General features: G+C 43.5%; 1 protein-coding gene across 1 annotated transcript; it reads left to right on the top strand.

Moving 5' to 3' along the window:
• Positions 1-2,893: 2,893 nt before the first annotated feature.
• On the top strand, positions 2,894-22,476 carry LOC308143248 (uncharacterized protein; the record flags this gene model as incomplete). The annotated part of the gene is made up of 11 exons (XM_080513987.1): positions 2,894-3,018; positions 3,954-4,858; positions 4,945-5,121; positions 6,340-6,754; positions 7,845-7,893; positions 9,586-10,257; positions 18,820-18,929; positions 19,813-19,938; positions 20,490-20,596; positions 20,802-20,983; positions 22,312-22,476. The coding sequence occupies exons 2-11, from the start codon at positions 3,979-3,981 to the stop codon at positions 22,474-22,476; spliced, it is 2,883 nt and encodes a 960-aa protein (XP_080370113.1). The 5' UTR covers positions 2,894-3,018; positions 3,954-3,978.
• Positions 22,477-24,486: the final 2,010 nt, after the last annotated feature.

The following is a 24,486-nucleotide window of genomic DNA, read 5'->3' on the forward strand; positions in this document are numbered from 1 at the left end:
TCTTGGGATTCTAATAACTTCCCTCATGGCCACTGGATTCTATTTCAAAGAGAATGAAATGACTGTATGATGAGGATGAGAATCATTTAAAGATGAAGGTGTCCAATGTAAGGCCGGTGGCCCTGTGAGGGGCTCCAATCCAATCCACCAGGCAAACTGTTCAAATTTTAATCCAAACATTAGATTTTCACTGTGTTTTGCACCAGAAGGTTTCATTAAAATTGGCTTTATGTTGAGATTGTAGTCTCATAAGTCTAACAAGGTGAAAATGGCAGCTTGAATAGTACACAGAAGAAAAAAAAGAGCTACTGGTAAAACTTGAAATGAAACTGAAAGAGATTCAAAAGAGCAGAACTGAAGGCGAATACGTCAATACGCCATTGCTCGCTGCTGCCACCACATGGATAAACGTAGCATTTTTTAAATTGTAAACTATATCTTTAACCGAAGTGTTTGACACTTTGATGAAAAAGAAAGCAGATACTTTATCTATTTAGGTGTAAATATGAAACATAGGGCGGATCCAGGAGAAACAGCTCACGTTGGCACTTTAAAAAAAAAGTAAATAATGAAGAAGTCACACGACTAGAAATGCCATTCGTGCACAACGAAACTCATCCAAATGACCCATAAACAGCTTTGTGAAAATAAAAAGAGAAAACAGAATCAAATTTTAGTTTGAGTTTGCATTATTACAGTATTACTATTTGATATAGCAATATGGCTACAAATAAAGCAAACAAAAGAGATGAACATAATTGAATTTTCATGTGTTTATTGGTAAAACACAGTCCAGTCACGGGTCTTCATTGGGTCTTTAATAAAAAAGAAATAAATGATAACACTTTGGGGAATTATGGTGCTGTAATATTACCATGGCTTGTGCTAATTGCTGAGCATTGCCCCCCACCCCCTTTGATTTTTAAACTTTGTATGTTCTATTTGTGCATACTTGGGTTTTTTGTCAGCTAATCCAAAGCCATGCTTGTTAAGCTAAGCTGTGAATCTGAATCCATCCTCTTTACAGGGTGTCTTTCCTTTTTTTTTAATAGCAGACATGGTGGATGGTTGAGTGGCTCGACATATTCCGATAATAAAGGCCCAGGCTTTTAACATTATGAATTATACACAATTACATAATAATCCTGTGGATATTTCTGCTCTAAATCAATAAAGCATCTAACTCGAAGTAAAAAGTATTGATCAAATGTGTGCTTATAATCATTGTCTATGTTATTTAGGTCTGGGATTCTGTTTCAAACATGTATTTTCTTTATTTGAATTGTAGCGCCCAATACGCCTGATGTCTGAATTAATAAATGTTTGTGACCATGGAAAAATTGAAATAATGTCACGTCACATCATATCAGGTGAAAAAAACACGTTGGAGTTTATTATTACTCCATTATCACTGACAATCCTGCACATTTCCACAGTCTGCAGTTATTCACAAACACATTTTTCTAATTTGTTTGAATTTTTATCTGGTTTTTAATTTTGTGTTCATTGGCTGGACACAAAATATCTCCAGATCAAAACAACACAAAAGAAGAAAATGTAGGACACGTTTTTGGGACATCATAGATCCAAGCTGCCTGGCGTGACCTGTCAGAAGGTCAGAAATAGTCTCTCACCATGCAGAAACATCATTTTTCTTTATTATAACCAGGGAACTCGAACGCTGACCCAAATACTTGTCGACAGGGCGACACTGACACCTTGTGGATGGTTTTCATAAGGCTTTGTAACACTATTTTACAGCTGTAGTAGCAGATTAGTTCCAAATTAACCTTGAATGGACATGTTTGCAGTATTAGGAGGAACCAGAGAATAAAAAAATAATAAAGCACAGCAAGAACATGTAAACTCTTTGCAGAAATGAACTGAGGACGTGGTGCAGCTCTAATCCAGCGGTGTCAAACACATTTTAGTTCAGGGGCCACATACAGCCTAATTTCACCTTAAGTGGGCCGGACCGGTAAAGAAGTGCCCTAATAACCTTTAAATTGTCATTTTACCGGTTTTCTTTGCTGCGGTGCAGAGTACAGTATATGATGAAAATGTCAATATTTTAACAAAACCAAAGAACTGCTATGAAAAAGTTTTACTATCTAACCATAAAGCCAATTTTATTGAAACCTTCTGGTGCAAAATACAATGAAGTGTCTCCTATAATGGTTGCATTACGCATGTTTTTACAAACTCATGACCTTGGGACTAATGCTAGTCTGCTGTGTTTCATGGCAGCATCATCTGTACCTCAGCCTGGGTCTCAGTGTTGGGTTGCGTCATCTACTCTTGAGAAATTTGCTTGAAAAACCAACAAACAAAAATGTTTTCTTTGTAATTTTGACAATTTCTTGGTTATTTAGACCAGATTGGAGCCTCTTGCGTTCCGGTTTTGGTCCACAGGCCTTATGTTTGAAACTCCTGATTCATACAGGTCCATAGCTTCGGCACATGGATTGTAATTAAGACTTAACAACAACAACAACAACAACAACAACAACAACAAAAACAACAACAATAATAATAATAATAATAATATAGTTTTAAATAATTTGATCAAATTAGACAACGTGGGGGATCTTTTTATTTTTTTATGTTTGGTTACAGAAATACAGACCACGTTGCCTTCCTATTTAAATTCTGTCACCCATGAAGTAAAAGAGGCAGATCAAATGTATTTATTTATTTAATTTTCCTGACCCGACTGACACCGTCGTGTCTATTAATACCCGCTGCTCCCTCCTCCCCTCCTGCATTACATCATCGGAGCCTCTCCGGTGAGTCTCCAGTAAGAAGCTCCTCGTGAGGCGGAGCATGCTCCTGCACGAGACACCGGACCTGCTTTTGTCTTCCAGCAGCAGCAGCAGCAGCAGGAGCACCGGCGGCAGCAGCAGCAGCAGCAGCCGGGGGAGAGACGCCACTGCCGGGCTGCGATAGGCGGGACTTCCTCCGGGTCCGGCTTGTTTATCAGTGCGTGTGCAGCGCTGGGTCGAGCCATCAGATTACAAGGTAAGCTGCTTGTTTTTGGTTTGTGTGTGTGTGCGTGAGCACATTTCTTCCTGCGTGTTTATTGCTGCAAATGCGTATTGTCGCTGTTAACGCTGCAGCTCGTAATGATTGTAACCTAAACCTCTGTAATGGTGTTAGAGATGCACTGCAGGTTTTTTTTTTTTTTTTGTCCCCTAAATCCTCAATGACATCACTGCTGTATTTTTTGACCTGTAATGTCTTCATGCGTCCATATAAATTGCTCTGCAACTCTCTGCGGGCTCACAAACTAATACCGGATCATTATCATCATTCAGAGACATTTTCCTCATTTACATGAGCCACTATCTCCATTACTTATTCATCTATTCATTAGTTTTCTCATTAATGATTAACCAAGCTCCCCCAAAAGCCCAAGGAGGCATCTGTCACTTGCTTGTTTTGCTCTACAAACAGTTCACAACAAACAAACAAAGCAAAGAAATAGCAGTAAATATAGGCTTTCGAGAACTATTGGGCTTTTAAAAATGATTAATGTGGGGACCAAAATATGAGACGCAAATGCCTGAGCACCAAGTGATATTCAGATGAGCTCTGTGTGTGAAAGAAATTCAAAATTGTGGAGTAAAAAGACTGAGTGAAAAAGGCTTAGTCTACTCAGTACATGTTGAATAAGGAAAGAGGTGAATGGATTGAACAAAGTGAATTACAAATAATTCAATATCAATTCGTTTTGCAGCTCTACTGCATGTCTCGATGTATGCTGGCAAAAAAAAAAACACCAACAGAAAGCGACCTGTATTTGATTATTAAACCATATCGCTATCTTCTGGTTTTATACAGACACAATAATTAATCTCTCATGTCAGAAGCTAACTGTCTTATTAATAAGTCAGTTGCTCCCCTGGCTGGAGGCTATATAATTCATTCCTGATAAGAGTTAATTGTGTTTGTAGGTTGTTTGCCTCTCAGTACTGCGCCATGCCGGGGTATTTTCGTCGAGGAGGTCGCCACCCTCTGGTCTGCTTGTGGGTTCTGCTTCTGCCTCTGGTCTCCCTCCATCGCTTGAGCCACCGCCAGCGTGGCGACCGCCACGCGCAGGACCGGCCCAAGGTGCTGCTCGTGTCCTTCGACGGCTTCCGGTGGGACTACGTCGACCGCGTCCCCACGCCGAACTTCCACAGCGTCATGGACGAGGGCGTCTACGTGGAGTACGTTGAGAACGCCTACATCACCAAGACCTTCCCCAACCACTACAGCCTGGTGACGGGGCTGTACGCCGAGTCGCACGGCGTGGTGGCCAACGAGATGTACGACGTGGCTCGGAACCAGACCTTCTCCATGGACACGGACAGCGTCTACGAGTCGCGCTGGTGGGACCAGGCCGTGCCGCTCTGGGTGACCATCCAGAAGGCCGGCGGACGGAGCGGGGCGGCGATGTGGCCGGGGTCGGACGTGAAGATCCACGGCGTGTACCCCACCCGGTACCTGCGGTACAACGCCTCGGTGTCCTTCGAGACCCGCGTGGAACGAATCATCGAGTGGTTCTCGGCGCCCGACGACGAAGCGGTGGACTTCGGGGTCCTGTACTGGGAGGAGCCGGACGAGAGCGGGCACCAGCTGGGTCCCCAGAGTCCCCTGATGGACGTGGTCATCGCCGGGATCGACGAGAAGCTCGGCTTCCTCGCGAACGAGCTGAAGAAGGCCGGCCTGTACGAGAAGGTGAACCTCATCGTGACCAGCGACCACGGGATGGCCCAGCTCTCCGCCGACAACATCATAGAGCTGGACGAGTACGTGAGCAGAGACCTGTACACCTGGGTGGACAAGAGTCCCGTGGTGGGGATCCTGCCAAAAGAAGGTAACGCCGACAAAAAAGACAAAAACAAATCTGTGGGTGTTGAATTTCCCCGCTCGCCTCAAAGCGTGCGGCTCTTCTCTTCGCAGGGAAGCTGGACGAGGTGTACGACGACTTGGCGGATGCGAACCCCAACATGGTGGCGTACAGGAAGGACAACATCCCCGAGCACCTGCACTATCAGCACAACTCCAGGATCATGCCCATCCTGCTGGAGGCGAAGGAAGGCTGGACCATCGTGCAGAACAGGACCGGATCGTTCATGCGTACGTTAACAGACACACACAAAAAAAAAAGACAGCTGAGGCAGTTCTCTGCTTAATGGCTGCGATCATTAAAAAAAAAAAAAAAAACGTGTTTTCGTCAGCTGGTTTCAAACGGCAGCTTTTTGTCTGCTCTAATAATAGCTTCACAGGAGATTTATTTTAGTCACCCAGCCAAAGCTTGCTCAAGTTATACCAGCCGTAATTAACAGAGAGAACCTGATTTGCTTCCCCTCAGGAATAGCAAGAATATGCACGGCACGCGTGTGGGAGGGAGTTTGTTGTTCGTCATTGTTGCATTGCCTCTTCATGCATTCATTTATCTTATTTTTTTTCCCCCTTCTTTAAATTAATTTTTTTAGAACGATGCTGTCATTGTCCATATTAACATGTTTTTTTGATGTATTTTTATTCGATACATGAGACAGAATTGCATATTAACATGCGGCATCAGAATTGTAAATAGTATTGTCGATTGATTCTCTTTTCTAATTCTCATCCAGCCAAAATTGTGTTCTGCAAACTGTATATCCATTACATGCAGACGCATATTTCTGTTACACATGTCACACGATGTGTAGTTTCATATTCCCCTTTATGAAATGGGGCTTTGGAGACATTTTTTTATTATCAGATCTACATGCGGCACTGTTTTGTTTTTTTCTCTCTCTCTCTCCGTTTCTGGGAGTGAGTTTCTGCCCGTCTTTGCTCATTCCCACTCTTATCGATCAAGAGTCGTAATAAAACACTGGTAGAATGACACAGTTGCATATCTCGATCGCGCTTGTACGTGATCACAGCGTCGACGAGATTTCAGATTTGCGTTCGGGAGGAAATTTGGCCTATGGGAGTTCAGGTGATCGCGATGTCTTTAGGGCGTAAGATGACGCCGAGTCAGTGGTTCCTCAAGCCACCGACGCTGCCGTTAAACTGTATTGATCACACCCGCAGTTAAAGAGAGACTGACGGCAGTCCTTTGGGATTGTAATGGCACTGATGAATTTTAGGAGCTTGCACTTAGCCTGTCTCGGCTTCCATGTAAGGCCTTTTGGTCTCATGTCTTTTGATTTGATTTTCGATTTGGCTTGCCGGGTTGCGTGATTTAGCTCTACTCAGCTGAGGCGAACAGCGGTTGCGGTAGTAAATCGTAAGATTGAGCCGCGGTGCCAAATTCCATAAACACTGTCAGAGCTTCTGAGTCTCCCTTTTTCATTTTTGCAGTGGGCAATCACGGCTACGACAACACCTTGCGCAGCATGCAGCCCGTGTTCGTGGCCCGGGGGCCGGCCTTTCGCCGCAACTACGTCAAGACCTCCATGCGCTCCGTCGACCTCTACCCTCTCATGTGCCGCATCCTGTCGCTCCGGCCCCTCCCCAACAACGGCTCCCTCCTGAATGTCCAGGACCTCCTGTCCCCGGAGATGATCTCCACCGTCCCGCTCCCGCCGCACCCGCCCGTCCCTCCCCAGGCCAGCGGGTACTCCTACGCCCCCGTCGTGGGCTCCTTCCTCGGCGTGGTGATGGTGCTCGGCTTCCTGGTGGTCTACGTCATCCTAGTGACGTTCAAGCAGCGGCCCTCGCTGAAACACAGGAGCTGGGAGATGTCGCAGCCGCTGCTGCAAGAGGACCTGCATCTGTAGCCCGAGAGACGGAGACGAAGAAAGTGGAGGTACTCCCGCTCTGTCTGGAAGCGTTTCCCCCAAAACACCTCCCTTGCATCACTACATGCGATTTTCATGTTGTAGCTATCGGTGAGAAATTAAAGAAAAACTAATCATATGTAGCCGTATATCACGCTCAAAATGTAAAGGGGGGGGGGGAAATGTAGGTGCGGTGCTGCCGGTGCCGGCGCAGTCAGAAGAGTAAACCTTCATGGGTTTTTTGGGGGGATTTTTTTTTGTGGCTTTTGCTTTGACTGTGAATTTACACCGCAAAATCATCTGAAACATTCCCATTGTCACTTTAATAGATTTGAAGTTTATGAAGTGTAAATTCAAACTGTGATTCGGTGACCAAGACTATGACTCTGGACGGTTTGAAGGTATCAGTATGCTCGCTAAGAGCTCGTCACAGAGGGTTTCCACCAGTGCATCGTGAGCCTCGCGGCCTCAGCCGAGCCTTAAGAGAGGGTCTGTGAAGGAGGAGATTTGACTGCGGAGAATCTCGCCAGCAGGACTGCGGCGATCACCCATGTAGGGTTGATCAAAAGATGCTGGATGAATAAATGTGGTAGTCGGCTCTTTTCCCTTTACAGTTGGTAACTGTTTGCCATTGCACTTCCTTAAAGTCAGTTTCTCTGCCTCGGGGTCTTTTCTCTGACTCATATATTCGTATCTGCGCCTCATTAATTTAGTTCGGTAGCATTTGACGGCCTTGTGGTTCGAACCGTCCCCTCACAGCTTCCTCCTTCAATCCAAAGACGGGTTTGTTAGGTTAATTTATTTACTTACTTTAAAAATTGTTTTTTTTTTAATAAAACCCTCATTGCACAATGTAGCGGCTAGTGAACCTTAAGAACTGCTAAACTCTCCCGATCTGTGGTTAGATTATTGGCTTGTCCCAACAGCCAGCTGGGATTGGCCTCAGCCAACAGGCGCGGAGGATGGATCAATAAAATAAACAACAACAAAAAAAAAAACCTCCCCCCCAAAGAATATCTGCGGGCTTCACAATACCCTGATGGAAACCCTGCTACTTGAAAGTGTTTCCAGTCGTCACACTTCAAGGCGGGACGGAGTGTTCGTCATCGTGGGGATTGGCGGGAAGCAGAGAATTGTGGGAAAGCGGAAAACTGCAGGCACCTTCAGACAATCTTACCTTAATGGCATTCATAGTGTTGCACTCACATAGGGAAACGAGAGGAAGTGACGCACGAAGAGAATTTAAATCCCCGCAGAATTTAAAACAGAATTTAAAACACTTCCTTTGGAAGCGTACTGATACCTTCACGCCATGAAAGTGGATTTGCTTTATTTGAAATTCTCAAATATGTGCAATTTATTTCCTTTCCTATTTTCCAGCTCGTTCTACTTGTGGCCACGGGCACTGAATTAGATGTTACTTTGAAATATTGATGCTGTGATTCATCTGAAGTGTTTTTTTTTTTTTTAAACTCGGCCCGTTTCAGACGAGCGGCCGAGGTCGGTGTTACTTTTGAATGTTACTAAAGACTCACTCAACGTGCCAAGCTACTGCTCATGCGTGTTTTTTTTTGGTCACTTCATGAGCTGATCGCGTCACTATTCGCCCGTTTGCCATTTGCCTTTTTAAACTTTTAACAGAGAAGTGTGCAGCCGTCCGTGCGTCAGTCCGTCTTTCTGTAGCATTTGTGTCGTGAGGGCGTTCTTATCTGTACAAATGCCTGAGTGCTGCCCTCCTCTTCATACGTCGACCCTCACAGCCATTTGTTGGTGAAATGTGAAGTGCAATTGCTATTGGTCAGTTTATCGTCTTAGGGAATGTAAAGGGTTTTGTTGTTGTTTGGACAAGAAGACTATTTCGGCATGACTTGAGAGAACTGTTCCCCTAATTTGCACTAAAGAATCGAAATGGAATGAAAGGGGCAGTAAGTGGATGCTTTTTCTTTAAAAAAAAAAAAAAAAGTTTAGGTCATGTTTAATTTGCACTTCTTGTTTGTAGTTGCTATTTGAAATGTAAAAAAAAAAAAAAACTACTTAGGTGCCTCTTGCCAAAAAGCTTTTTAATTAGCATGATCATAGAAAGAAATAGAAGACGTAGAATCCAAACTGTTACGAAATTATTCAAACTATTTTTCAGCCTCTTTTGAAAAAAGAGATGATTAAGTTTCCTTGTTGTTCTTGCTTTTGATGGATTTACTGATAACTGTGCCCCCAAAAAAAGCCGACAGACATCACTGTGATATATAGTTTTTACAGAAATTAAATTAATAAAAACTGAGACCATTTATACAAAAGAATTGTTAATTTTCTGATAATTGTATTATTTTATGAGAGGAAGTGTTGTCTGATAATTTTGCCCTGACTTAAGAGAGAGAAAAACTACTATATTTATTTGAAAATATTAGTGAAGAATAAAGATTAGATCAGATTTATTATTATTATTATTACCTTGGAATTGAAATGAGGTGATTTAATATAATTTACTATCAATCTTTGCAATGTTGATGCAATTAAAAAGTCTTCTGAAAATAAAGGGACTTATGTGAAACGGAGTGTGTTGAGTTTTCTTGTGAAACGTGTGTGTCGACTTGCTGTTGAGTGTTTTATCTGCTATCTGCGCGTACAAAGTATCGGACCGTGGACCGAAGTAAGCTGCACAACTTTCCAACGTCCTTGAAAGCTCGGGCCCCGGGGCTTTGGCATTATTCACTCGTTAACTCGCAGGAGCAAAGGTCCTTTATGAGTTATCGCTGGAATTTGCTGGGACGCTCAGTCAGTCAGTCAGTCAGTCAGTCAGAGGCAGGCAGGCCGTGCACCACCGCTCCAGCGCTCCGTCTCCACGTTGGACATCGACGAAGAAGAAAAAAAGACAACAGACATGGACGACATCCACGAGGCGATAGATCAGGAGAGCGTGACGAAAGACGGCCAAGTCAGAGAGTCGAGGTGTGAGGGGCCGGAGCGGCCGTACGGCGAGGTGCAGGTCCACGCCTCGCCGGAGGAAGCCAGCGGCTACATGGAGATCAGGGAGGCGGTCAAGGACGGCGGCTCGTCCTCCTCATCCAGCGACGACGAGGGGCAGAGTGGAGCGGTGCAGGTGGCGGAGGCGAGCGTCGAGGCGGCGAAAGAGCCAGAGCCGGCAGAGGTTAATGGTGAAGGGCACGAGGGGTCGGGTCGCTCCTCCGCCTCCTCTGATGTGGCGAAAGAGCCGGAGCCGGTGGAGGAGGTGATGAGCGCCGGAGGCCGCGGAGGGTCCAGGCGCTCCTCCAGCTCCTCTGAATCCTCTGCCTCTCCCGGGGACCCGTGTGACGACCCGCCGATCCAGCCCGCCGTCCGGGGAGAAGACGGGACGCCGATGGCGTACACTCATTCCAATTCCGGCCCGGAGCCGGCAGAGGCGGTCGACTACAGCCTGACGACCCTGGAGAGCGTCACTCTGGAGGAGAACGGTGCTGCACCGGCGGATCCCAGCCAGCCTGACATCTCCCTGTTTGTAAAGGTAACAAGTGTCACGCTCCTTTTTGGCTTTTCACGCCTCCAGCTGATGACACGTTCAATCCACACTGTTTATATACTATTCTGTTCGCTCACTCTTTGATAGAGCTGTTAAAAAAAACCCAACTCCCTAACTGTGAATGGGTTTGTTTCCAGCTATTGACTGCCACATCACAGACTAATGAGGAGTTAATTACAGCAATAAAAGAGGCTCACACCTCTGTGCACACCACTACATTTCTTAAACTGTGCTTGGGTTTGAATATTAAATCAAGCAGCAGCAGTGGGATGCCTGATCCTCGCATTCATTGACACCAAGTTCAGGTCAACATTGGTTTTTATTTCGTCAGAGGATACCCTGATGAATAAAGAATGAATGGGTTGAGAAAGTTAAAGTCGTCGACCACATGTGAGCAAACTTCCCTTTCTGGTCTATGGATCACAAATTATGTCAACAACAGTGTCTTTTCAAATTGAAATTTCTCAGGATACCACAGGAGATCCAGCGTCAGTGTGATGCTATCAAGACCGCCAAACAAGATGATTTATGTTTCGCTCACTTAATCATATTAAGCGACTATATTTGGATTTCCGTGGGGAAAACGGAGATTTGGCTCAGCCTTGCAATATCTGACATGATTCTCAAGGTTCACTCAACTTATGTAATAATACTGGAGTATTCTGTGTAAATTATTCAACATGTCTTACGTACCTTGAAAAACTATGAAAACCAAACAATCGTATGTATTACAAAAAAAGAGGATGTTTCAACACTTGAAATTAGGCTTAAAATGACAAAATCAGATAAGATCAGATGAGTATGGAGACTGGCCAGGTTTTTTTTCTTCAGAAACTCATTCACATTGTAGATTGATCACTTTATAGACGTCATATAACACAAGGCATGACGTTCAGTAGTCACACAATTATAGTCTTATCAACACATTTACAGCCACAGGATTCACCACACAGGCCTGATGGACCACAGAGGTTAGATGAATTGTAGTATTACACAGGATTATAATGAGGAATTTATATTCTGTGAAAATGACAAATTTAAAGTTGTTTTTTTACAGCATGTGTTTGTGGCTTTTACCAGCAGGTACTCTGATGTAACAGTTACCTTGTTTACCGAGCTGTGTACAACGAGGTGACCTCCATGCTTGAACAAGTCTGTGTGTGTGTGTGTGTGTGTGTGTGTATGTGTGTGACTTTTCTGCTTATTTTTCATATAGCTGGTCCGTGGACTATCTGCTCACACACTTTGCTTACTGCGCTGCTGTGAGATTGGAGTTCATTTAAGTGACTGTGTATCACAAAATCATGCCTCTGTGATGCGTTGCAGCAAATCATAAATTAAACAAGCGCTTCAAATGTCTGCATGCTTGCGTAAAATAGAAAAATGCTTGAAAGCCCGTCGAGGATCACTATGCCGTTCACCCGTTGTCAGCTGGTTTCTGCTCCAGCACTCATGGACCTAACCCAGATTAAGTGAGCATAAAACCTGGAGCGATGGATAAATCATCTTTTCAATAACTAATCAGGATGTGTGGGGAGCTGAGCCTCATTCTTCCTTCGAAATGTTAAATTTGACCGGTACTTACATACAAACATGACAAATTTGGTTGGTTTTCAAGTTATTCAAAGGCAAGTTCTCAATACAATATCTCTATATTGTTCAGGATGAAGAGAAATGCAGTAATAAATGACTTTTAAATCCTATAAGTTGGTATGCCTTTATATTATATGTGCAAAGTGAGCACACAGATGCCAGCAAGACAAGTGAGTGGACTTACCTGTTGATTACAACACATGTTACACAAAAAACGATCCATCTCTGTCAACAATAATAAGAAATATAAGCCGAATATGCTATCTTGATGCTGTTATGCCATAGCAATGATAAACATGGGCCATAGTTTGTGTCTTCCCTGCATGCCTTCCCTTATCGAGCCTCCCTATCTGCTGCGAATGGCTTTCCCAACAGCTTAATCTTCAACGAGGGTCATAAACTAAAACCCTCTCTGCAAGCAAAGCAGGAAACAAGGTTAGACATTTTCTCCGTGCCGACTGCCTCTGGATTAAACAAAGTTTGAAGCCGCATGACAAGCTGGGGAAGCTCATGGAGCAATAGAGTCGCTTTTATTGGGGTTTTCCATTCAATTTTAAATTGTTTATGTTAATAAGACTTGTGGTCAACGTGTGTGTGTGTCTGTGTGTGTGGACAGATACGAAGAATTCATCCACTACACACACACTCACACCTCTGTTACTGTTTGATGTCGATGGTGAATGATTAGCCCGACAAGTCGATGCTCCCAACTTCCTTTTGTGTCAAAAAACAGTGAAAAGACAAAGGCCATTTTCAGAAGATTATCAACCCTCCGAATCCACGTTGGAAGAAATTAAACACCCAGTAATTCACTCCATACAGTTTTAAAACTTTTGAGGACGTCTGAGAGATTTTTTATTTCCATGTATGTTCAGCATACAAGGAATTGTTTGGGGGGCTTTAAGGCAGCAATAATTAAAAAACATGAATAGACGAGGACATTTAATCACACAACATACACGTTGAGATAGATTCAGCAGAAATACCTGTAATGAAAAAAATAAAATAATGGAGAAACGACAAAAACTACTACATATTTCCAAGTGAGCTATTTACATTTAAATATAATATAATATAAAAACACTATTATATGTATATTATATATACATTCATACACTCTTGGCAGATTAACAAGTTAACTTTGCTTTAAGTGCTTGAAGTGCGGTTCATTGGACAACAGTGACTGTGGCGTTTTAAATCCTGGTGTCCAACACATGTTCAGGGGCTTCCGGCTTAATTCCCAACAAATTCAGGTGTGATTTGAGCAGAGGGTATAAATTATCACGGCCTGTCAGCCACGGCTAAAGTTCTGCCATCACAGATACCTGAGGGCAGATCTTTTTTAATTCCCGCTACTGCAATGACTGCAAAGAGCCAATCTGGTTCTGTGCGATATGTTATGCCTGCATGTCTTATACGTTGAGTTAAAACTATTTTAGTGTTTGTGTGGCTCAAACTTTCTGACGATTACATGTAGAACAATTTTCAATATCACCTTTTTTTTTAAACTTTATTTGCATACTTAGCTTATTTTCAAAAATAGCTAAAATGGTGCTAAAATTGCTATTTCAGAGAAAAGGTTCAAACTGCTTAAATATAAGTAGCCGAAATGTTTAAAACAGTCAAGAATGCAGCAGAAAAAAGTTAAATGAGTAAAAAAGCTAAAATGATGAGAAAATAAATGGTCAAAAGACAAAAAGACTTAAGCAACTAGCTTAAATAGGATTTCTTAATTGTGGTCATGAAACATCACGATTGTACATTTAGCAAAAATACATATAATTAAAAAAAAAACTTTAGAAGCTGTGTGATCTTTTATGATTAAATGAGTTTTGTGAGGAAAAGTGAGGAGAAAAAAGCGACTCTTTTGGTGGGAATGTTTGCAGACTTAGAATGTGGATGAATGAAAAACGGCTGTTATTATTCTTGATGATGGTGCATCAATGTGTTTTATTAAAAGAAAAGAGGGGCTTGAATGAATTCGCGAGTTATAATGCAGCTTTGTGGCATTATTAACAACCTGCTGCAATAACAACCACAGAACCATCTAATTAGTTTGATCCCTGCATGGAACAATTGCTTAAATTAAAAGGTAAAGAAACATTACTCTTTGTGTTTAATGATGCCATATTTGGCAACAAGGAACCCGATCCAAGGCTTCAGGTTCAGCTCATTATCTTGAATTGCTCTCGTCATGTGGGGGAATGCGGAGTCTGTCAGTAAACTCGGTGTAATTTACAATAACTCATTTGGAGACGTCTTTGCTTTCCCTGCAGCCCATAATGAACATTCGCCTTCACTGCAGCAACACAGTAATTGGTTTGTGCTGCTTGTTGATACATCAGCCAGAAGAGGGAGCTGCTCTATAAATAGAAAGTACAAAAAAAAAAAAGAAGCTGATCCCTACACAGCATCTCACTTTCATATGAGTTGTTTTCTTGGACATATTTCTGAGAAGTGTGAGGAAAACACAACACTCAGCTGTCTTGAAATGTACCAGACACACCTTTTTTTTTAGTGGTTGCCCTACATTACTTTTCTTTTTTCCCCCTTTTTTTCTTTTGTAAATGAATGCTAATTCCTGTCTTAAAACCAAATCCGAGCATCAATAATTCAACTGAGGAAATCTTCCCCAGGTCTGCTGCTTGTGATCAAATATAACCTGCCAGAGTAAAAAAAAACCAAAAAAAAAAACACATGTGAACATGAATTAAATATGAACGCTGCTGCTGCTGCTCCAAAGCTCAAAATAACTGATGGGGTGGGTGACAGCGACAGAAAATACAAGCAACCCCCAAAAATAAATAAATAAATAAATAAAAGTCTGTGGAATGCAGTGCCGGACCTGTGAGGTGAGCGGGTCAGATGGTGGCAGGAGCCGCAGTGGGGTTTGGTTGCAGCGTCGGGATGTGAAGGGACGACGAGCTCCACCCCTCCTCCTCCTCCTCCTCTTCCTCCCCCCCCCCCCCCCCCCCCCCTGCTATAGTGTGACACCTGTTCTGCACTTTGTGTCAGTGAGCGCTCGCTCTGCTCCCCATCTGCGTCCAAATCAGAGCGCAGGGCTTTGACTCTCACCCCGAGGCCGACTCTCACCCGGGAGACGCAAACGAGGCAGAAAAAACTTCCTCCAGTCAACAGATGAGGCGACAGCCTCAAAACCAGGGAGTAGAACTGAGAGGATAAACTCAGAGAAGACTTCCTTTTCTTTTCTTTTTTTTAAAACATTTCTCTGGAGGATGTAGACCTCCAAAGGACACTGAAGGTTAAAACAGTGAAGGACACGAGAACGCGCGCATCATGTCCACAAACGGTCAAGACAGAGATCCTGATATTGAACTTTTTGTCAAGGTAAGCTCCAAACCCTGATGGCAGCGAGGCGATAATGTCAGCGGGACGTTTCATCAGCGATGGAGGGCCCGTGTAACATTAGAGCGGAGGTAGAGTTACAGTGGCACCGACTGTTGTGACAGCGATACTGAAGCTGCTTGTTGACGGTGGGAAGCTCCCGTCAGGCCGTATGCTTCAGTCAAACAAGGCTCCTATCTGACTACAAAACTATTTATTTATTTTTTTTTAGATTCAATTCAGTGTGGAGCTTTATTTGTCCCATTTAAGTCACTCACTCTGATTCTTACATTCCTAAACATACCACCACTATTATATCTGCTCAGATACCACCGATCAAAAAAAAAAGAAAACAGAATCAAGAGCTGATTTGTTTTAGAAGGAATCTGACGTGTTGTTTTGCACACGACTACAAGATACACTTCAGATCCCCTGAGGAGCATTATGAATCTACCTGAGGCAGGTGAGGCGGAAGCAGGTGGAGAGGCTGGTGCATGTGTGTCGGGTGTGAAGCTGACTTCAGCCGATACGACTCCAAGGAAAGCGAAGGCCTTTTTATGCATTAAATAAAAAAATATAATCCACAAAACTTCATCCCTTTTGTATTTGGAGAACGTGGTTGCTATAGTAGCAACATTCCAAATATCAGTTATAAGCTCACCACGCTGCCGTATGGAGGTCTGACCTAGATAGATGGAGGACGACAGACAGAGCAGAAAGATTCTACACCAGACAGACTTTGAGTGTCTGGGTCACAATATTTGGGGTTTATTTTCAAAGCAACTGGTCAGAACCTCATTTTTTTCCCCCAGCGAGGCCGCTGAAGGATTTATGCTTAAGTTATACTTACGTATTAAAACCATGTGATTATTCATCTTTCCCAAATCAATCAAATTCACCCACAGCCGTGGCAGGTATAATCCCAGTTAAGGTGACGTCGTGAATGCTTGATAAGGATGGAATTTACAATAAAAAAGAAAAAAAAAGAAAGAAAAAGAAAAGTGATGAATCCCAGATTCGGCCCAAAGAGACAAACTGTGGATTAAAAGTGGATTTTACATGTGATCAGTTGAAGAAGGACAAGGAACTGTCAAACGTAGAGAGGAAGGACACTCGAAAAAAACTGTGTCTATTATGGTGGACATACAATCCAAAAATAGAAGAAATAGAGGTCAGTGTCCTCTGGCCCGTGCCTCGATATTTTAGATTATATTTTGTCCCTTATCTGGGACTTTGATCCTGAATCACCTTTAAAGGCCTCACAGCAAAAAACACACAAAACGAAACTTTTCTCATGGATGCCAGTCATTTGAAAGGCAATTCCTTCAGTGTAATTATGATAAAAAAATAATATTAGCAACTGTTTTGTTTTGTAGTGTGTACAGTTTATGGAGTCAGTGTTTCCAGGAGACGCCCCCCCCCCCCGCCCCCCCCCGCCCCCACCCCAACCCTGCCCTCTAACACCATCATCATCGCTCAGCAGCTCCCCGTGCTCACGTCCCTCATGCCTTTCGCGTCCAGTTGTGTGCGGGCAGCTTTTGTCCTCCATGTTCTAGATGCCGATTGGCTCATTATCCGGCAGGCCGTGTATTGTGTTACGGCCGTGCGGCTGAGTGCGGCCACAACAATGCGGCGACAGAAGCACTGTGTGAAGCATGACGGCGCGGAAAGCATCAATGGCTGCTGCACATACAGTTGACTCAGCTACTTTCCGACTGTCAGCTCTCTCTCTCTCTCTCTTTCTCTCTCTCTCTTTTTCTGGTTTTTGCTCGGAGCAGCACACGGTTGTGAAGTGGCTCTGCTGGTGCCGCGTTCAAACAAGTCAGCCAGTAGCACTTTTTAAAAGGTCCTCTCTTCGCTCTATGAACAGATATTAAAATCGTTAAAGAGACACACGGGGTTCAATGACTCCACTTGTGGAATCCTGCGCTGCCGCCCGGCAGGTCAGTGCACTAAACTGGCCCGGCGAGTGCAGGTCGTCCCGCAGGCCTTGCCCCAGAGGCCACTGAACCAGGTGATGGAATCTCCATGTATAATTCAGCCGCGCCGGCGGATCAGGTGACGCCGTCGGTCGCTCAGCTGTTTACCTGCACATGCCGACACGCGATATCACTGCACACGCGCATGCACGGCGAGGAGGAAGTGATTCTGCGTGACGCCACGGTCAGAAAGACTCACGACTTTTGGGGGCGGACGAGGCTGAATAAGGCCCAGATAATCAAGACTTTGTTTGAACGACCGGAATGTTAGATTTGCACATATAAAAAAAAAAAAAAATCAAGACCTGACAAGCTGTCTATTGCTTTTGCAGCATAGAGCCTGAAAATGTCATGTTTTTTTTTTATTTTTTACAAACACCTTTTATTTGTCTATTTCTGTCAATTGTTTGATTAATTTAGAATATGATCGTTTTCATTCACCCTAAAAAAAGAGGAGAACTCAGACGTCCATCCACCTCATTAAGACGTAGAATCCAAACAGCAACAGAAACGACAGAATCTCAACACAAAACAACAAACTGGGCTGTTTGTTATTTTTGCTGTCTTGATGTTTTACGTCCCTGCGCCGATAAAACCAGTACTGTTTTGCCTATAATAATTATAGATGCGCTCCGTGACGACAAACTATAGAAAAACTGCATGAATGAAAGACTGTAACTGTAACATTAGTGGAACTAATCAGGCAGTTAAATGACACTTCCTTTTACAATTTGTATATGTTGAAAAGGGATAATGACAAAAACTACAAGATTATTAGAAAAAAAAAACCCAACCCTGTTATTCCCATTTTAATATATTAAATATAATATATTATGTCTTGACACCAAATTTGAGAGTTTTTTCAGAAGAAATATATCATTGCACACGTCATTAATGCAGCGGTCTTGATTCATCAGTACTTTACTTATTTCCTTATTTCCAGCCTGGATTTGAATTATAAAACTGATATGTCAGTATAATAATCCAGAATAATCCCAGCTAGGGAGAATATTGAACATTTTACCTTAAGTTTCCACTGTTCTGTCCTAAATTATTCACGATATGGATCATGTGATGTTATAGATTGGATGTGATCCTCTACTTAAAAGGCCTCAATGATGAAGCTGCAGTTTCATATTGAGCCAATTGGAGATGAAGAGATGATTTTGACATTTGCTGAGGGAAGATTTAAAGGGAGTGGCAGCGTCCAGGTGTTAGAAGAGGAAGAAACTTAATGGATTTTAGTGAAGAACATGGAGAAGTTGGTGTAACATAAGAGGAGAGAAGCACTCTACTTTGAAGGAAGCGGCCAGGGGAGAGGAAAATAGACCCTTTTATCGATAATCCCTAAAAATAGACCTGTGTGTCACACTTCCCCGAAGAGGGTCATGCAATCCCTTCTATCTTGAAAAACTCTGTTTGTTTCTTGCACAAACAAGCAAACATCTGGTTACTTTGCGTTCCACGGATAAAATGTGAGGAACACTCTAATAAACATTCCCCAAAAAACAAAATACAAGTCATGAGACTTTAAATGTCTGGAGGCGTTGCAGTTTCATCCACATGCAGATAAATGCGTCTTAACTGATTGCCGCGACTGATTTTCTGTTCCTTTGCGTTCTGTGCGCAGGCTGGCAGTGACGGGGAAAGCATCGGAAACTGTCCCTTCTCCCAGCGTCTCTTCATGATCCTCTGGCTCAAAGGAGTCGTGTTCAACGTCACCACCGTCGACCTCAAGAGGTCAGGCTCGCAGGCGTGAACTTTTTCCAGGTTTTCTCAGTCGTTCACACATTTTAAACATGATCTGCTGACCTGGAACCAGCATTTGCAGCATGATGTCTAATAATGTTTACCTTTAGTATTGTTGTAAAAATGTATGTATTTATGATTAATCGTAATATCTATGGCATTTAACAAAGTTATAAAAAAAAAAAAATTACATTTTCCTCCTTTCTGTAATCTGATTACTTTGGCCTGCAATATCTGTGCTGGGTTTAAACGGGCCCACTACTCCCATGATGCACCATTATTTCACACGATAGAGAACAAATCACATTAGGTTGCTGATTTTACTTAGACAGTGTAATATGAGGATAACAACCGTACTGGGAGAACATGCAGACTGACGGCTGCAGAAATATTGTGTTATAAGAAGGTTTTGCACAAGTTTAGAGAGAATCACTAAGGAGAAGAAGTCTTCAGGTTAAACTGATTTTCAAAAGAGAGTTCAGGCGGTTCACAATACTGCTTTTTAAAAAAGCACATTAAACTTTACAGTGTGCACTATCGCAGGAAATCTCTTGTATCAGGTCAACTAAAATGACTTTGATGCCTATTTTGTAAATTAATCTACATTTTTATTGTCAACTTGAAAATTATTGAAAATTCACAATCGATCATTTTACGTCATATTTTTGATTTTTTTTCTATCTCTGTGTTGACGTTCAATCTTTCCTTGCCTCATTAGTTCTCATCACTCACCAGGTCTTAGTTGTTTGGGGGTCAAACTGGGACATTTACGCCAAAAAACAGTGGGAGAGTTCCTGGATTTGCAGACAGAGGAACCAATGTGTGCTCTTGCTTTGGCCCTGACGTTCCTGCTCGCTGTGTGTGTCTTGTGCAGAAAGCCGGCCGATCTGCACAACCTGGCTCCGGGGACACACCCTCCTTTTCTGACATTCAACGGCGAGGTCAAGACAGACATCAACAAGATCGAAGAGTTCCTGGAGGAAGCGCTCTGTCCACCAAAGTAATTCAGCTGGAAGGCTTTACGGCCTTCAGTGTACGGTATCGGATTATACAGCAGACTGCACACATCCTGCCCCTTGCCTGGATTTATTTACCTTCACCAACACAGCTGAAAGAACAGGAAACTCTTAAGTCCAGTAAAACACTGCTGTGTTTGATGAAGACTGACATTTCATTGCTAAAGTGTGTTGTTTATGGCTCCCATTTTGTCATTTAATTCTTTAAAAGAAAAAAAAAGGATCATAAACAACTTGTGTGTAACGTAAAAAAAAAAGTTAGTGTCATTCCAATTAAACATCAGAGCAGGTGTGTGTGTGTGTGTTTGAGCATTTGCAGAGAAAAACCTCAGATTAACTAAATCTTTCGTTTATTGCCTGTAAAGTTTTTTACATTATAAATGGACCTTGGTGTGAGAGAGTCAGAAGGGCATGCAGCCAACTCGGTGTAACATGTTAGAAAAAAAAAAAAAAGTGTGCCAGGTCCCAGTCCAGGTGTTAATGCTCTCCAGATGTTTTGCTCTCTGACTGTGTCTCCTGCCTCCCGTCTGCTCAGGTATCCCAAGCTGGCTGCCAAGCAGAGAGAGTCCAATGCAGCTGGAAATGACATCTTTGCCAAGTTCTCAGCCTTCATCAAGAACACCAAGCCAGAAGCCAACGCCGGTGGGCCGCTCAGTTTGTTTCATTTAAAGATTTTTTTTTTTTTTTTTTAAGAAACTGCACGACAGTCGTTGTTGTCATTCTGCCACGAGGTGGCAGCACAGTCCACTTCTCCGACGGCCTTGACTCGGACACGTTGCTTGTGCTGCCACCTGGTGGCCCCCCATCGTTACTGTGATCATGATATTTTTTTCTTTCCTGGGTTCAGTTCTAGAGAAAGGTCTCACCAGAGCCCTGAAGAAGCTGGATGACTACCTGAACAGCCCCCTGCCGGAGGAGATTGATGCAGACAGCATGGAGGAGGAGAAGGGCTCCAGCCGCTGCTTCCTGGATGGGAATGAACTCACTCTGGCAGACTGCAACCTGCTGCCCAAACTGCACATAGTCAAGGTAAACAGAAAGAAAGAGCTGTTACATTTAGGTAATTCGTAACATAATCAACATGCAATTTAAAGTTTTTTTTTGATAGAAAATAAAACACATGCTCTATTATAACAGTGTATGAATTCTATGAATCCCAAATCTTGAGACCTTTATTTTAAAACTTCCTAGAACGTATCAGGATTGCCAGCCTTCATTTAATGAATGCCACAAAGCAAGGCGGTAAACAATAGGTGAGATAACCACAGGATCCTCTGTGAGGCCACCTGTATGCACGGTGTCTCTGTATCTCTTGATTTGCGCCAATCAGGAAGCTGATTATCAGCCCTTTGGGTGTCAGAAGTTCAACCCTCATCACCATCCCTAAACTACTGTACATGCTCTTTACAAATAGCTTTCTAATAATTTGTGAATTGTCAGGTTATTTTTCTGCAGATTTCTTGTGTTTTATTTATTTATTTATTTATTGACTAAAATATGGGTGGAATGCTGCTTCTAGTTAAACAAGGAAGACAGTCTATCAATCATTCTGCTGATCACCGTTGCCCATGAAATGTTGCCAGTGAGGTTCTTGTTATATTTTCGCAGTGCATGAAAGGATGCTGAATACATTTTTTTGTTATTTGTATGGTTTATATCTCCAACGAGCAGGCGTAGAAGACGATATACGGACAAACACATGGTTGTGTTTCCCTAGTGCCACCTGCATCCAGCCTATAAGCTTAGAACTGCAATTCCAGTGACTCCAGCTTGTACTATGTCTCCAGTCTTCTCACTAGCATGTCACTCACAGCGGGTTTTATTGTGTCGCACGTCGGACATTTACCACATGCAACGGTTGCAATTTCTACAGTAATTTTCCACAGAAAATACGAATTGAGAGACGTGTCCAACACTGTTGGGCGAGTGCACAGATTAGCGCTAAAGTTTGCACACCTGGCAGACAGAGAGCTGCAGAGGATTTAAAAGAGTCTGTGAGTTTAACCTGCATTGGGCGAGCACGCAAACTCTCATTTCCGTGCCCACCGCGTCCAGCTAGTGTTAACTCTCTTAATGCTTCAGCCGCCCACTGGCAATAACTCACCTGCCGAGCGAACCTTCAGACACCCATGGGCATTGTCACTAGGCGAGTCAAATACTCATATTTATGAGCTGAAAGGAAAAAAAAAAGAAGCTATAAATATGGCAGGTTGGGGGAGCGAAGGTTAGAAAAACTGGAAGACGGGAGCAATGTATCAAACCGCACCTTTCTGGAAGGAAAAAGTACAAACCAGATAAAGTTTGTCGGCGGTTCGGCCATGTTGCGTGTGTGTGACAGCTCGGCCGTCTTTCTCCAGGTCGTGGCGAAGAAGTACCGCGGCTACGACATCTCCACGGAGATGACGGGCGTGTGGCGGTACCTGAAGAACGCCTACACGCGGGACGAGTTCACCAACACCTGCGCCGCCGACGCGGAGATCGAGACGGCCTACAAAGACGTGGCGAGGAGACTGGCCAAGTAGCCGCAGCCTTCCTGCAGAGCCCAACACAGAACAAACCACTCATGAACACACACGTGACCGTCTTTCTTCTGAGGCCTCCTCTGTGGCATTTTTAGGAAACCCAAGATTTTTTTTTTTTTTTCGGTCCGTCATATTAAAACAGGTCAGATGTCTGCCCCTGTGAGGCAGTTTAAACTCGTACGCCGCCTCAGATTTTGATGGATTTGAGAAATCCAGAGTGTGCATGGTATTTCAATCAGCGGCGGAGCAGACGCGGCGAAGCAGAGGTGGAGCGGGAGATAAATCAAACACGTTCAACTTGATTCGGGTTCAAAATTTCGCCGCCCCCCCCAAAAAAAACTTCTGACATAACTCTTTCGCTCAAACACGATTGTGTCTGTCCGTATTTATTCATCATAACACAAAGCTCCCTTTCATACGCTCTCCAGCGCACAGCCAAACATTTTACTAGCTGCTGATGTCAAGGTCGTTCGCTTTATTTATTCCCAAGCCCACAGAAGTCTAGTCCGACTCCAGTGTTTATGATCAAGCCCTGGCTCCCGCGGGAGACACCTCGATTCATCTGAGATTGATGATTGATGCTAATTGTTTGCCGAATATGACCGTTCCAATCTGTCGTTTCGCTTCATTCATTACCACGGATGTCATTTTTCCCCCTGAGCCCATAAGTGTCCTGAGAGTCTCTCCCAATTCTGCATGTTTGATTTTTAAGAGAATTTAGTTAAAAAGAAAAAAAGTTCTTATGCTGATTCAAAGGACGTAAGCTAGAGGCATTAGGACAACCATTTTCTTTTCAATATCCTGAATGTGGTTTTAAACTGTATGAAATATTTAAAATCCTCAGCTATGTGCCTTTATTTGGAAGTATCAGAAACCCACGCCAATGTCACCGATGGATTACTTCTGAAAAATGTATTGCGGCCCGCGCGGAGACATTTGTTTTGCCTCGAGCCGTTCGTGTTCAAGTCGAGGTATTGATTTTGTCTAGAGTTACACATGATATTATAAATGGGGGGAGAGTATTTATTTAGCAGCTCCAATCAGGCCTGATTAGGTTTGAGCCATTAGCGCCGCGATGAAAAGCGTCTTCCAGGCCAGGACCGCGACGGTCAGGAGGAGCCGCCTTCATCAGAAACACATTTCCTCCGCTCTGCGGAGCCCGTCAACATCCGCAGCCTACAAGTTAAAGTTCAAAAGTTTCATTGTCCAAGCAAGGGGGGGGGGGGTTGGTGGAAATTTGTCTCTGGGCTTATCGTCTTTGGCTTATTGTCAGGCTGCAACTACAGTGAGACTTCCTTGAAGGACCGTGAGGCTCTTGTGTGGTTTGGACAAACATGTGATATGAAATCGGAGCATGATGACTGAGAGGCTTGCTCGCTGCAAAGCTCTGCAAATAAAATAATATTTTCACAGATCGGCTTCTGCCTTTTTCTTTTCTTTTCCAGCGAGGTGATCAATCAACACCCGTGCGCTCAGGTTGACAGGGGAGGAGGAAGGCGATAGCGAAAAGGTGCCGGAGGATCCTGGATCCCGGAAAAAAAAAAAAAAAGAAGAAGAAAGGGTTAAGTGTGTCTGACTGGCTGATCAGATCCAGTGGCGCAGGTCTGTTTCTCAATCCATCCCAGAATGAGACAGAGAGAGCGAGGGAGAGCGAGAGAGGGAGAGAGAGAGTGATGACCGTTGACAGGCTTAAATAGAGGCTTCCATGCCAGGGATCAAACGCCATCCCTCTTCTCCACTCTCTCATTAAGACGGAAAACCCGAGCGCCGCCATCCGATCTGTCTCCATTTTTCCTCAAAGGAGTCTAACTTGAAAGATCTGCGCCTGTCGGATTTACAATGGTGGGCGAGTGGTGTTTACTGAGAGGCGGGCCTGCCAGAAACAACAGTCAAAGAAAATAAATGGAGCCTGCCTAGTGTTTCCACAGGAGTAAGGAAATATGGAGCGAGACTTGTGCCTTGCTGTTTGGTAATTAGTACCTAAACATCCCTGTCCTTGGATCCCATCGC

This window comes from Blennius ocellaris, assembly GCF_963422515.1.
Source record: "Blennius ocellaris genome assembly, chromosome: 18".
Taxonomy (NCBI): Eukaryota; Metazoa; Chordata; class Actinopteri; order Blenniiformes; family Blenniidae; genus Blennius; species Blennius ocellaris.